We start from the raw sequence: 16203 nt of genomic DNA on the forward strand, positions 1-16203 counted from the left end.
GCGTTGGACCCTTCTCCTGCTTAGACCCTGGACTGGATTCGGACCTCATCTGTGTATCGAACCTCGGGCCTGCTTTGGACTCTTCTACGACTCCGTCCTCAGACTGCTACAACCTGCTGGAGGCGCCAGCCGTCTGGAACCCACGACCTGCAAGAGTCGCCTGTATCCAGACCTTTCTACAGTCTTCAGAGGAGTTTCCTAAGTCCCAGCAGCTGGACCCCTACGGGCTCCTCCTGGGGGGGTTGCATGCTTCCAGGGTGAAGTCTTCAGTCAAGTTTCTCCTGACCAAACAGCCTTGCCCTTTGACGGTAGCTGTCTACCTCGAAACAGGGGTCCACTTTCATAACAAGAGACCTCAGGGTGATGGTATCTAATGAGCACGAGGCAGCAAAACAGTGTGACAGATGCTAGGCTGCATAGAGAGAAAGGAATAACTAGTAGAAACAAGAAAGTGATAAAGCTGCTGTACCCGTCATCATTGGTGAGGCTTCATTTATAATACAGTTCTGGAGGCCATATCTTGAAAAGGATAGAGATAAGACTAGCGGACATCCAGGGAAAGGTAACCAAAATAGTGTGGAGTCTGCCCCACGAAGCATAAAAGATGAGACTTCATGAACTAAACATGTATACCCTAACAGGGAGGAGAGACAGGGGATATGATATAAACTTCTAAACATCTGAAAGATATTAATGCATAAATTAACCTTTCCCAATGGAAAGAAAGATATAGTACTAGGGGCTCATAGCTTGATGATACAAGGAGGAAGATTTGGGAACAACATCAGAAAATATATTTTTCACAGAAAGGGTGATGGATGCATGGAATGCCATCCTGGAGAAGGTGGTAGAGACAAAGAAAGTAGCAGAAGTCAAAAAAGTGTTGGCTAAATACAAAGGATTCCTTATTGGCAAGAAGACAGAAATAAAACTCTGGAGTAACCTGCATGAAGCAGTAGTTCAACCCAAAAACCTCATTTGTTATGGCTAGAGTAGTGGACCCTTGGGCCGGCCGTGCGGAATGAAGAGGTAACGTGAAGAAGACTCCGCAGAGATGAGATGGCTGGGAGGTGGCACGAAGCCGGGAGACCAAACAGGAGCTTTGCCACTGGAAGCCCGAGGTTCCCCCGTGAGGAGCCCGTGAGGACCCGGGCTGCTGGGACCTAGGAGGGGTCTCCCGGAGCAGAAGACAGCATTATGGAGGACGATCTGAGATCAGGGCTGGCAGCAGACAAAGACAATCAGCAGATGAACCAGAATCAGGAACCAGGAAATCAGTCCGAGGGTAAGGCAAGGCTGGGACTGGAATGGAGGCTGGATCAGGAGCGGAGGCTGGATCAGGAGCTGAGCCTGGATCAGGAGTGGAAGCTGGATCAGGAGTGAAGACTGGATCAGGAACTGCAACTAGACGACTCCAGGAGTGAACCTCATTGTAAGGCAATCTTCTGGAGCAGGGTTTGGGTTTAAATACCCTGCCGGCATCTGACGTCACTCTGGGGGCCAGCCGAGGTTTCCCGCGACTGCAGCTTTAAAAGCTGCCTCTTCGCGCACGCGCGTACACGGTGGGTGGGGCCTTGCCAGAGAACTAGATGGCATCTCCCTCATGGAGACGCCGCAGCAGAGAAAGGCCCGTGCAGGCCCGGAACAGCACCGGAGGGACCGACAGACCGTCGGGGCCGGCGGTGGAGGTAAGAGCCGGGTCGCAGGAGCCGTGACTGGAATCACAACCTCATTAAAATGCTTGTTTTGAATTTATAATCCAGGATTTCCTCTGACTCATATTGCCCATGGAACATCTCTTTATCTGGCTAGATTTTAGCTGCATTATGGCTTATCCAGTTAAAATCTAGCCGGTATGAAGACTAGGGGACACACAATGAAGTTTCTAGGTGATACATTTAAAACTAATAAGAGAAAATATTTTCTTACTTGCATAATTAAGCTCTGGAATTCATTGCCACAGGATGTGATGAAAGCTATTAGTGTAGCTGTGTTTAAAAACAGTTTGGACAGGTTCCAGGAGGAAAAGCCCATAAACCATTATTAAGGTGGAGTTGCAGATACACACTGCTTATTCTTGGGATATGTACCTTGGAATCTATCTACCCTTTGGAATCCTATCAGGTACTTGTGTCCTGGATTGGCCACTGTTGGAAATAGGATACTGGGCTTCATGGACCCAGATGGCACGTCCTATGCTTATGCTTATGAATATTCCAAAACTTACCATTTAGATGGATAACGTTAAGTTATCCATCTAAATGGCTTTTGAATATCTACCTCAGAGTATATGGCAATAGTCTTCACAATCTTTTAGGATCAAAAGACACAGTTGAAAAAACTGATGATGAGGCCGAGTCCTTTTTAGATAAGAGTCCAAGGTGTGAAGAGCCCATTCTCCTTTGTGCGCATGTGATCTTGGAAAGAATGTAGGTAGCACAATAACTTCATTAATGTGAAATGCAGATACCACTTTTGGAAGGAACTTGGGAAGAGTTCATAGAATCACTCTACTATGAAGAAACTGAAGGTATGATGAATATTAAACCAGAGCCTGTAGTTCACTTACTCTTCATGCTGAAGTGCCAGCTGTGAGAAACAACATTTTCTAGGTGATAAACTTCCATGTCCACCAATTTGAGAAATTTGAAAAGAGGTTTTATGAATTGAGGTAGAACTACATTGAGGTCCCAAGGCACTGGATGTATACTGACTGAAAGTTTGGAATGATACAGTCCTTTCATGAATTTTGATACCAAAGGACAGAGAAAGATTGGAGCCCCTTCCACCTGCTGGTGATAAGCTGCAATGGCACTGAGATGAACTTTGACTGAAGAGGTGCTAAGGCCTGAGGACAAGAGGTAGAATAAATACTGAAGCAAGTCCCTTGGGCCACAAGAGAAGGGCTGACAGGTCCTATGCCAAGTTAAGAACCCCTTCCATTTGAAACTGTAGGGTTTTCTGGTTGAAAGTTTCCTGATGAAAATCATAACATCCTCCACCTCTTTGAGAAGGAGTAAGAAGATGACTACTGTGAATTCAACATCCACATCGTGAAGGCTAGTGTTAGCAAAATTGGATGTCAGAGCCTGCCTTTCTTTTGTGTGATGAGAGATGGTCTCAGTGGACCCAGAGAATATAATGAGTCAGACAAGATATGGATCCCACACTTGGCCAGGCTGATGCTATGGGGATTATCTTTGTCTTGTCACAAAAGACCTTCTGGACAATCCTGGTGATTAGAGAAATCTGTGGGTACACATAAAATAGACTAATGTTCCAGCCTAGCACAAAAGCATCAGGAGCAGACTTATAGCTCTTCAAAAGCATGGAACAGAACTCTCAAACGTTTTGTTGTCTTTTGAGTGAACAAATAGATCACCGGCCTTCCCCAGTAACTGAATAAGCCATTCATAATTACTTGATCCAAGGGCTGCTTGTGTGATTGTAACACTATGCTCAAGTATTTTGCCAAGATATTATGGATTACTGGAAGGTAGGTCACCTGGAGATGGGCATTGAGATTTCCTGCCCATGACCAGATTAAGATGGCCTCCTTGCAGAAACATAAGAACTCATACTTCTCAGTTTGTTCATGTTGAACATGGCCATGTGGTTGTCCATCCAGATCAAGATTCTCTTTCCCAAAAGGTGAGAGAGAGCCTTTAGAGCATAGTGGTGGCTTACAGTTCCAGGTGGTTGATTTGTAGTTGACTTTCCACTGAGAACCACAATCCTGGGTCCACACCACACCGGTACATGCCTCCTGGGTTTAGGCTGTATCTGTTACTGAGCCTTTGGCTGATGCCTTTCCCTTTGTCAACCTCAAGTGGGCAGCTGCTGCTGCTGAAAAGTGGAAGGAGCTCAGTGATGCTGAAAAGAGCAGAAGGGATGTCTTTAGAAGAATAGACACTTGTAGGAAAAATATTGGTATCAGGCAGTAGCCAGCTGGTCCCACGCTGCAGCTGATAATGACTGTAAGGTGGATTGATGCTCCTTAATCAGAGCCACAATCTCTTGAACTTTGTCACTAAATAACTTGACTCCTGTATAGGGTACATCCACAACACAATCATGCACATCTTCTTGAAGATCACTCATGAACAACTATGTGAGTCTTCAGGCTCCCTATGGAAGTGGCTGAAGTCCTGGCCATGGTATGAAAAGCTTTGTAAATGGAATGGATGATGTGCTTCTTATATTCCTCCACATCCACTGTCTGATGGAAGTCTGCCTGTTCTGATCTGGTAATTCTGTGAAAGGCTTTAGCTTCTACACACATTCATACAAAAACTGCACAATGTAGAACTTGTGACTCTGTCTGGACTCTCAGCATGGATCCCTGAAAGACCTTTATTTAACTGTGGCCAATGCTTTTGAATTCTTCCCAGGAAGAGTGTTAAATTAATCATGGATGTGCTTAGCATGTTTCAGTGCTGACTCAATCACCACAGAGTGGTGTGGTAGATGGATCACACCATACCCTGGTGAGGCCTGGACCCTGTACTTTGTCCAGCAGCCGGACCACCAGAAGGCATAACATTGTCTATCACATCCTCATCTGCAGATCCTCGAGGAATTTTGGAACCGAGATAGCTGCCAAGTCTTTTGGGAGTTAAAGGAACAGAAGAAGCCCAAAGACATCTGCTCTTGGGTCCTTTTTTTTTTTTTTACCTACACTGATGGACAAAATCTTTGCCAGCTTATCCAAAGACTTGAAGTAGAGGAGATCCTCCTAAGGAGAGATTTGCTGAGGCAAGTCTGGCAAGGGATCTGAAGGAATCTTCCTCTCCCTTGCCTGCCCCTCCCCCCATGACCATGGGGGAACACTGAGCCTCACTCACATAATGATGATCAGGGTGACCGAGGAGGAGTCTCCGTTAGTTCAAGGAGGAGATATTCTGTATGAACTCAGAATGAACTGATCAAACTTCTTTTCCTTCCAATTTATGAAGGGACTCTCCTAGAGAAAGAAAATCTACCACCTCATGGATTTGAACTAGGGTCTGCTCAGTTTAGGGCTGATGTTTTATGCACAGAGCCACAGAAAAAGCAAACTTCAGAAAAAGGATAGCCTGCTATATGGCCCTGCCCCTGAGGATCTGGATTGGTCTTCAGGGCTTTCAAAAGCAGTGCTGGAATATCTGGAGAGAGTTCCCAGCATTTAGATAGCTAGGAGGACAAGAAAGGGTTGGAATCCCACAGTAGACTTGTGAGTTCTTTCTCTGATTATATATTAATATTCTATTGTACTGTTAAGTTTGGAAGTCTTTTTACCTTGTCTATAAAAAGAAGTTTGTCTCCAGTTGTGTTATGTGCTATCTCTGAAGAAATGACCCAGACTGATTACCAGGACTGGAAGTATGTCTTATCCAACTGTGAGTTACCTGTTTATATACCTTCAGTGCATAAGTCAGAGACTGTTATTTTGTCACTCTTTATTTAAAAAAAGTATTGAGACACAATATCTGTGTGAGTGTGCTGCAGGGGCCTTCAGCCTGACACTCCCAATGCTGGAAGCTTTTGAGGAGATGTACACAATGTTGTGGAACTTGGGTGGCCCCACTATGTAGGAACATTTCCTCCATCTTGGACAACAAAGGTTCTAATCTCCCTCTCTGGCCTTCAGGGCTTAAAGAGGCAAACCCAACCATACAAGCAAACCCAGTTTGGCTCATCCTCACTAAGGACTGCCTGTATAGTTGAGGAGGAACTTGGTGCCATGGTAGCTGTATCTGCTGTGGCAACAACCAGTCCTGAGGTGTTACATCAACAATTCTCATCAAATAGTGCCTTGGACAACACAAGCAGTACTTCCTTCCAGGCCATAGTGCCAGCAGCAGGACCCTGGGGCTTACGCACTCAAAATCTCCACTTTGACACAATCGATGGTGCTTGGTTTGCCACCCCAAGTGTGTTGACTGTATCCTAGAATGCAGCTCCATGCTGATGACATGGACAGTGCCCTGGTCGGCCCTGAGTCTAGGTAAAAGAAATGGCTCAGTGCCAGGGGATCTTATGCACTATGAAATAAGACCTATGCAGATGAGGCTATTTCCAACCTCTGCATCGAGAAGGGGCCTGCTCCAGTGGAGCTCTGTGCTGATGGCACCAACATTTTCTTCGGCTGTGAGGAGGATGGCCCCAAAAGGGAGGTCTTGCAATTTTTAGGCACTCTTCATGGCACCTGATCTGACACCATAGGCTTCCATGCAAGCTCAACTCCTGACCTAAGATTGATCTAGGAACTGGTAGCATAGTGGGGAGATGAGGGGGTGGGAGTTTTTCTATGCTTGTGAGAAAGAGAGGGGGAAGATTCCTGCCTCAATTTCCTGTGCTGAGAATCTGACGATGCTTTGCTCCTGGATGAAGAGTGGCTCTGCTGCTCAACTTCATGTCAAGACTGATTTCTTGCCCACTGGCAACTTCCTTAGGGGCCTCCCTGTTATAGGCAAAATGTTGCTGTGCCCTAGGGGACATCCAGCTATAGCTGTAATAGGTGAAGGAGCCATGGTCTGGGCCCAGGCAGTGAGAACAGATGGAGTGCATATTTGTGATGGACATCTAGTGCCCACAGATGCAGGCCTTGAAACTGCTGACCACAGGTTTCTTGGCCTTGGGCTTTTCCATACTCATTTAATTTAGTTTTTAAGAACTGAAAAGTTCTGATTGAGGAGCTGCAAGGCAATGGCAGAAAAATAAAAGAAGAAAGAAGGCAGTAAAAGAGCACTACAACCAAAACCCAAACAATGTATAAAAGAAAGACTGGAGCTCACGAGACAATGTGCACCCATAGGAAATCCCTTGCATGCTCAATAAAGACCTTACTGAGCTGGGTGCGAGTCAGTGCCGTCAGATGATGTCATCCATGCGTTATGACTAATTTATGCTTGCTTGTCGATGGAGAATCCAACATCCACCAACCCATTCCCTCCACCCCCTCCAAAAAAAACCCTCTCAGTCACTCATTATGTACACACACAGTTCGTGTTTAATTATAGGTACAGAGCCCAGTGTTGTACAGCATCTTGTACTTTGCCTGGGAGCTGTACTATTTGGTGCTCCATACTTCTAGGTAGAATCATAGATGTGGCCATAACCATACAATTCTGAAAAGTCACAGCTGCTATTCAGATTTCTGCATCCACCATGAACTTGTGCATGTGTGATGAAACTGTAGAGTTGGGTCTGCCTTTATCCAGTGACCAGTTGTGAAATGGGCAGGTCTAAAACAGAGGATAGCTTTAGGTGAGGCACATCTTGTTATCTTATGTCCAGACCTGCATATGGTAACACCCAACTGTGGTCATCAATTGTCTTTGATTAGAAACTGAGAATTAACCCTCAAATAAAAACCAGAGGAATGAGATCTAGAAATAAAGGTTAGTAAACAAATAAATTGTCCTCAAAATCTACATGGAGTAATTAATTGAAATGCAAATATAAACATGAAAAAAAAAAGAAATAAATACATTGTAGGTTGGTTGATTTACATGTATATTTATCCTTAGGTCCTCTGGTGACTCTGATGAAAGGAGTATAACTCTCAAAAGCTAGTCTCAAACATATTAACTTAGTAAAAACATAACCTGTCACCTACAGCTTGTTTGTTGACCTGTATTTGTATGCATCTAAGTGGACTAACATGGCAAATGCTACTTTATTCAAGGAAAGATATTTGAGAACAGGTGAAGATTGTTATGTGCAGAGCATGTGTGAACTGAATAAATGGATGTAGCCTCTGTGTTTGTGTAAACAGCAAATCAAGTAATATGCATCTTTACTCCTGGTGCCTGTTTGGAATGATGAGTTCAAGAAAGCTATGCTGTCCAAGAAATGTTTGATTTAATAATGGCTGCTTTTCTGTGGCACATGAACTATATTTAAGGATTATAAAATGCTGAGAAGATGATTGTCATTCTTATGAATCTTACCTAGCACACTTAAAGTGACTCCCACTTAAATATAATTCAGTAGGCTGTTGTCTCCATGTGAAATGTCATGTGACACTCATCTGCAATTTAAGGAATGCTCTCAGGTTGTTTGTATAAATGTATGTGGATGTGCATTATACAGATTATGAGGCTCAGTTAGCAGTTGATTTTTTTATTTTATTTTACTTCTGTTTTCTTCTTCTTTTTTTGTTTCCCCTACGACCACTGACTCTGAGAATTCCCTCCTGAGATACTTGAGTGATGATAAGATCCTGGTGACTCAGGAAGAACCTGTGACGCAGAAAGACAACAAGAGGGACACGGGGCGAAGGTCAAGGAAAAAGTGCAAAAACCCAGGGAGCCCCAACTATCCCATCAGCCCATCTATGCTGACATCCACTGTGAGGCTTGAACCTGGCCAGCAAGACATCTTGAATTTTTCATTACCTGAAAACAACACGGTTCCACTATACCATGTAAGTCCATGGAAACTGTACAATTTAATTCATTTTTTCAATAAATAAATATTTTTATTATATGCTTAGACAAACATCCACCATTAGTCTATGGGGTAGATGCACTAAAGTGTGATGAATTTTGTGCAGAAGCTGCTATTTTAAACAGGTAAGTTTTTCTACCAGAACTCATATTCAAATAATCCCAGCAGAAAACTTACATGCAGAAGTTTTCTATGGATAACTTTGCAAAAAACGTTATCTACATCTCATTGAGGTGCAGATAACATTTTTGTAAAAGCCAGCCTGCAAAGGCTTTGTGCACATATCTTAGCATTACAAACATAGTTAATGAGCAGTTTTGCATGAATTTGCATTGTAGCAGCTCATCAACTTTGATTTTGCATAAGATATTGCAAAAATAAACTTTCAGGAAGCCAAAACCTGTTGTAAAGTCTCCATATGTAAAACGGGAACAGCATATGTCTAAGCCCTGTTTATTTGCACAAGTTACTGTTTTTATGCATGAAGCAGACACTGTGAAATTCGGCATACTTTATTTATTTATTTATTTATTTACTTATTTGCCATTTCTTCTATCCCACAACTTCATAATCTGATTTACTTATTTATTTATTTTACAAATATTTGTATACCGCTGTTCCAAACAGAAAAGGAGATCAAAGCAGTTTACAACTAAACATATATAATGAGGTGACATAAAATAAACAGCTATCACAATATCATCAAATCATAAACACATTAAAAATCAAAAACAAAATATTAAAAATATTAAAAAGTAAGACAGGAAACAAAAAAGACAAATTTACACTCTGGAATGTAAAATTATATCTTGAGAGTCTAACCATATTCTTCTTTGAATAGCCATGTTTTGAGTCCTTTTCTGAACAATTTTAAATCAGTCGTTGATCTCAGGCAGTCAGGCAATGTATTCCAAAGTATGGGTCCCACAATAGAAAAAGCTTTCTCCCTTACTTCACCAATATCTGCTATTCTGATAGATGGAATTTCAAGCAAACCTTTATTTTGAGATCTTAGAGAGCGAGTTGGAATATAAATATGAGGTAGATTTTAAAAAAAAAACAAAAAAACCCAAGCCCTCATGCCCTGCCCCTCCTCAGCCAGACCACGCCCCCAGTCCACCCCTTTCCAAGAGCCTGGCACTTCAGAACATATCGGGGTTTACAAGCGTGGCTGGGCCCTTTAGAAAATGCGCACAGAGCTGCAGGGCCCAGCCACACGCGGAACCCCCGAATTTTGCGCGCGCGGGCCTTTTAAAATTAGCCCATATATGTCTAGTGCAGGTTACAAAAATTGCACTCATAAAAATTCAACATAATATAAACTTACAGACACAATATTTCCTTATCCTAAAACAATAGGTTATATCAGCCCCATGCCAGCTAATTTTTTTAGATAGAGTCTCTATATTAATGGAATCTCAAAGCTTAACCTTTTCTAGCTTTGTCAAATTTGCCACCTGCAAACTTACCACTGGATGCACTAAGCCATGATGTTTTATCACATGATGGGTCCCACTATCACAGGGGAGCTTCTCCACGATAGTGGGACCCTCCCTCAAAAAAGCATTGTGGCTGATTGGCACCTTCTTTTGTCTCACATGAAAACACTGTGGGACAAAAGAATGCAGTGAGCAGCCTTTTAACAGACCTCCAACTACTCATCTTCTCCAACCTGGATTACTGCAACTCCCTGCTATTCAACTTACCTCTCACCACCATCTTGACCTCTCCAAATCCTTCAAAATACAGCCGCCAGAATACTCACAGGAAAGAAAAAACACGATCACATTACTCCGACTCTCATTTCACTACACTGGCTCCCAATAAAATACAGGATAGACTACAAAATGCTATCCATAATTCACAAAATAATATATGAAGAACAAACAAACTGGCTAAGTGCATCCATAAAACTACACTCACCAAACCAAAATCTCCGTTCAGCTAATAAAGGTCTATTAAAAATTCCACCTACACACCACAAACAACTTACCTCAACTCGGAAGAGAGCCATTTCCCTAGGAAGCCCCGAACTCTGGAACACCCTCCCAACCGAACTGGGAACACAGCAAAACTTAAAAACCTTCAAAAAAGAACTAAAAACTTGGATGTTCACTAAAGCCTAAGAAAACACCCAATGACTCTACGCTACATATAAACATGCAGAGCCAATCCAATGCACGCAATTAACCTGTACAGTTTATCAAATGAACTATGCTTATAACGACTACAGTAACAATGTTAACAAGCTTGTGAATTTCTGTACACCCTGTTAAACATCGATACTTTGTAAACCGTTGTGATAGTGAAACCGAACGACGGTATATAAAACTCGATAAATAAATAAATGGTGGCAACCCCAACCTCACGGGACCAACATCGCCTTAAAGGGACGCTGGCCCAAAGAAAAAAGGCGTGTGCAAATGGGCAGGTAATGCAGGGGTCAATACTGACCTCTCAATCTGGGGCCACCAGTTGAGATGACCCTGACTCCCCCAAAATGTAAATTAAAAAAAGAACCATATGGCAATGGCCCTGCCCCCCCCCCCCCCCCCCCCCCGCTTCCCCTCTCCTGCACGTGTAAAATCCGGGCTTTGGTGACTTCAAGGATGACGTCACCGGGGTCGGCAGCATAATCAACGCGCTCCAGACCCCTCCCCCCCCCCCCCCCCCCCCCCATCGATCGCCATCCCCACTCAAAAAATTTATAACTTCCCTTTCTTTTTTTGTTGGAAGACTGCTGAGGACTTCTGGGGCTGTTGTTTCGCCGTGAATTGCAGCGAAAATGAGCCTTCTACAGCTGGTAAGGCAGCATAGACCGGCGTGATCCTTCCCGCAGCGTCAGCGAGTTAGGCCCGGGCTCCCCTCATTCATATCAGCTGCCATCCTACCTCCTTCCCTTTGCATCTGCTCTCCTGCTCAGAGGGGATTGTAGAGGACACTCGGGGCTGGCGATTCGCCACATTTTGTGGCAAAAATTAGTGTTTCGGGGCCAGTAATGTGCCAGAGATCGGCGTGATCCTCACAGCCACATCAGCATAGTGCAGCCAAGATGGTGGCCGCGACCACGGGAGAGCACATAGCCCCAGTGGCAGAGGTGTCGGAGGAGACCCTGCTTAAAATCTCAGCCAAGGTCACAGATGTTTTGGATGCCCGGCTCCTAAAACTTCAAACTTCCATGGAAGATGTTATCAATGCAATTGAAGGGCAGGCTAAACAGATGGATGAAGCAGAGCACAGGTTGTCTGATCAGGAAGACTGGTTACATGAGGTGAAAAGGCAAGTACAAACGCTTTCTGAACAGCATTCCTCGTTGCTAGAAAAGATAGAAGATCAAGAGAATAGAAACCGGCGCAATAATCTTAAAATAATAGGCTTTCCTGAATCTGTGCCAGACCATGAATTGTATGATCTTATAGAAACTTGGTTACCCAGTCACTTGGGCCTGAATTTGACCACCGGTCACCTGTGCTGTGAAAGAGTGCACAGAATGGGGCTGCCCAGGGCTGATGCCAATAAACCTCGGCCCGTGATGGCCAGAATCTTAAACTGGTCCCACAAAATTCAGCTTATGAGAGCCTTCCGACAGCACTCTGGAGTTGAATACCAGGGGCACAAGATCCTGATGTTCCATGATTTCTCCACCGCAGTATCTGCACAACGGAAAGCCCTGTCCCCTGCCTGCACAGAGTTACACAAAAGGGGGATACCGTTTGCTTTACTTTTTCCTGCTAAGCTACGAGTTCAGCACAATGGTACTGTCCACTTCTTCTGCAAAAAAGAAGACGCCAATTCCTTTATATCTTCGCTAGAGCCAGGCAATGTTACTTGAAGGCAAAGCTGTCCTGGGCTTTAATATGCCAGTGCCTCAGTTTTCTCTGTCCTTCCAACTGAACACATAACTGACTGTTTTTGGCCCTTTCTAGAGGGGTGAGCCGTTGTCTCTATATCACCTCTGTTATTTAAATTTTTATGTTTTTATTTTTTCTGATGTCCGGGGGCTGGCTTTGTTGGCTGTTTAATTTCCCAAGTTCTCTTTAATCTGTTTTAACTACCTGAAGTTGTATGTTTAGCATCAGGGGGATGGATGGGAGAGATGCTAAGGGGGGAGGGGGCAGAGGAAAGCCAGTGTGCCCTCCAGGGACACTGGGTACTCTGTGCCTCTTGAGGAGCATGGAGTTTTGGGTTTGGATGTATCTGGTGTGTGTGGGGTATGTGTGGATATGGCTGTGGTTTGAGTGAGCAGCAGACTAGAAGGGAGGGGGGTATAGGGGGAACCTCTTTAGGTTTGCAGGAAGTTTTCTATTTCTGGCTGTTTCATTACATGCCCAGCTGCTTTCTAAGACCCAGGCTGGGGGGCCTTGGAAGCCCAAACGTGCATACTGACATCTTTTTATGTGTCTCTCTGGATTCATGGTATGGCACAGGTTAAAATTGTCTCGCTGAATGTGGATGGGGTCCACTCCCCGATTAATTAAAGAAGTTATTCACAATGTTTAAGCGCATGCGAGCCTAGGTGGTATTCCTGCAGGAAAAGCATCTTACAGATAAGGAACATGCTAAACTACAGAGAGATTGGGTGAGTCACTGCTACTATTCCTCGTTTAGTTCGAGGCAGCGTGGGGGTCGCCATTCTCATCCATAAAAATTTACCATTTCAGCTGGCACAAACATACCAGGACCCAGAGGGAAGATACGTGATTGTTGTAGGTGCATTACATGATCAGAAAATGGTACTGTGTAATATTTATGCTCCAAATGTACATTCTCCTCTGTTTTTTACTTCCTTGGTGAGTCAGCTGGCTGAGTTCCCTGACTATAGTTTGGTTGTTGGGGGGGACTTTAACATAGTCGCGAATAAGCAGATAGACATCAGACCCCCCAAGCCTGTGCATAATCAGGACAGGAATAAAGGGGTCAAGCTCTTATGTGACGAATTGCAATTAATGGACATCTGGCGGGTATTGCATCCCGGCGACTCTGACTTTACGTTTTTTTCCAACCCCCACCAGTCTTATTCTAGGTTGGATTACTTGCTGGTATCAGACAGCTGTTTCCCGAGGGTGATGGAGGCCAGTATTGGTACTATTTCTATCTCTGATCATGCCCCTGTGACGGTAACAATACAATGTGGCTCCAGGGCTCGTCCTCCATTCTCCTGGCGCATTCGTCCCGATTTATACCTGGACCAAGTATTTCATACTTATTTGCAAAATCAATGGCTGGACTAATTAAAACATCATGCGACCCCAGATATGAGCGCAGCGACTGTATGGGAGGCCGGTAAGGTTGTGATGCACGGTGCAATAATAGCGCATGTGGCCAAAGCAAATAAAAAATGCAACGCTGAAATTTTGCGGTTAACTGCTGTTCTCAAACATGCTCAGCAACAACACATGACAACCTTGACCGGGGAGTCCAAAGCGGTGGCTGATAGGGCTAGGGCTGCTCTCAATGGCTTACTTCACCAAAGGGTGTCTAAATCGCTCCGCTATTATCAATACCACTTATATAAACAAGGGAACAGGGCAGGTAGAATGATGACCCACCTTATTAGGCCTAGGGGCCAGCGGGCAGCCATAACGGGGATCTGAAATAGCCAGGGGGTCCATTTGAGTACACCCACAGACATTGCACGTAGATCCAGGGAATATTATATGTCTCTATATGGCTCTAAGCCTATGGACGCCGATGTCGCTGAGTCCCTTTTTCAAGGGATCTCGTGTCCTTCGCTAACTGTAGATCAGGTTACTGCACTGAACAGCCCCATCACTGAGGGGGAAATCCACGCTGTTATCCACAAGCTTAAATTGGGGAAGGCAGTGGGTCAAGATGGACTAGGCTCCGAATTCTACAAGATACTGAAATTTACAGTTCTGTCCCCGATGCAGAAATACTATACTGATCTTTTGCTTACTGACCGCATTGCTGAGGCATCCAACCAGTCTGTCATTGTCGTTCTCCCAAAACCAGGAAAAGATGTGGATTCTTATAGACCAATTTCCTTACTAAACATAGATGTAAAAATCCTGGCAGCTGTCCTGGCGGCACGGTTAAATGGAATTTTGCCCCTCCTTATTCATAAATATCAGACAGGGTTTGTCAAAGGGTGGCAGGGGGTCTGTAATGTCCGGCGTTTGCTGGCGGTCTTAAGCTATCGATTGCCACCGGAGGATTTGGTTTTGAGTTTAGATGCGGAAAAGGCTTTTGATTCCTTATCCTGGGAATATATGTTCTGGGCTGTGCAACGTTACGGCTTCTCGGGGACCTATCTCCAATGGTTGAAGGCTCTGTAACGTAACCCTAGCGCCTCTATTCTGCTTAACGGGGAGCCTACTGACCCTTTTCCTTTATATTGCAGAGTTTGGCAGAGATGTCCCCTTTCCCCATTGCTATTTGCATTGGCCTTAGAACCCCTGGCTATCCGGCTGTGAGGTGATCTGGGATTCACTGGATTAGTGTAGACGGCCACCCTTTGAAGATTGCTTTATTTGCGGATGACATCCTTTTGTTTGTGGGATGGCCTCGCACCAGTATGCCTACTATTATGCATCTTTTTGTTAAGTTTTGCCTGGTGGTGGGGCTGAAAATTAATTATGGAAAGTCAGAAGCTTTGGCCCTAAATGCTCACCTGCCTGGCTCTTGGGACAGTCCCTTTCCTTTTCCATGGGCTCCTGACAAGATCAAATATCTGGGCATATGGGTACCCCGACAGCTTGTACAACTTTACGAGCTGAATATTACCCCATGTCTCCTTCAGCTTTGGCGCAGCTGCAGCTCTGCACCCCATTGCCACTTTCCCTACATGGTAGGAGTGCTCTTATCTTATTTGCTGCACATGATTTCCTGTTGGTTGAAAGCCGGGGATCTTCAACAATTGCGTGCTAGTTTACAAAAGTTCCTGTGGAAGGGGAAACGGGCTCAGTTGGCTTATACCGTCTTGGAGTGCCCCCGGGAGCAGGGAGGGCTCAATTTGCCAGATTTCAGACTTTATAATGTGGCATGTCAGTTTTGGTATGTGGGTGAGTGGATTACAGAGACATACTGCTATTGTGCACCAGGGATGTTAAATAAGATGTCTCAACCTAGCTCCCCTTTATGTATTATTCAGCTGCGCCCGGGGCTGCGGAGTACTATGATATACCCCAGAATATTCTTACAACCTTGTATCTGAGCCTGTCTTTGGTTGTGGAGACAATGGGGCTTGCGGGGCATAGCCTCCCTTTTTTTGCCTTTTCTGGGGAATGCAAGTTTTGTGCCGGGGCAGGACAGCAGGGCTGTCTTCCAGGCTTGGGCTGATAAAGGGGTGGTATACATATTTCATTTGTTTGAACCGGACTCCCACATCATCCAAGATTTTGCTACTCTGGCCCGCACGTTTCAACTGCCTACTAACAGCTCGATACAGTAACATTCATTTGAAGATTTCTCGTCTGTAACGAGCTCGCTGCGCACAATTCGGACGCGTAAGGCAAACCAGCGATACAGTCTCCAGTTTCGCGCGTCCGTAGCGCTTCTTAAAACAGACGCGTAACCCTTCCCCACCCGGCATGTAAATGAACGAATTAGCTGTATAATGAAGGAATTAGCTATTCCCCTCCGATACCGTAACGCGCGCTCAGGTTATCTCATTAGTAATGCACTGTTTTGCCGCGGCCGTAACGTGTTAGTTTACCGCCTCCCCCTAGTAGGAGTTAGGACTGTGAGTCTAGTAACAAATCCATCGACACCGCTTAAGACACTCAAAAACAATAAAACACAATAGAGATC

General features: G+C 44.6%; 1 protein-coding gene across 1 annotated transcript in view; it reads left to right on the forward strand.

The window, feature by feature from the left end:
* Positions 1-1197: 1197 nt before the first annotated feature.
* The window catches only part of LOC115094680 (connector enhancer of kinase suppressor of ras 2-like), a 334885-nt gene continuing 319879 nt past the window's right edge, over positions 1198-16203 (forward strand). Inside the window, exons 1-2 of the mRNA XM_029607932.1 lie at positions 1198-1290; positions 8171-8410. Coding sequence (XP_029463792.1) covers positions 1198-1290; positions 8171-8410 — 333 coding nt within the window. The remainder of the gene's footprint in view (positions 1291-8170; positions 8411-16203) is intronic.

Source organism: Rhinatrema bivittatum, chromosome 6 (assembly GCF_901001135.1).
Source record: "Rhinatrema bivittatum chromosome 6, aRhiBiv1.1, whole genome shotgun sequence".
NCBI lineage: Eukaryota > Metazoa > Chordata > Amphibia > Gymnophiona > Rhinatrematidae > Rhinatrema > Rhinatrema bivittatum.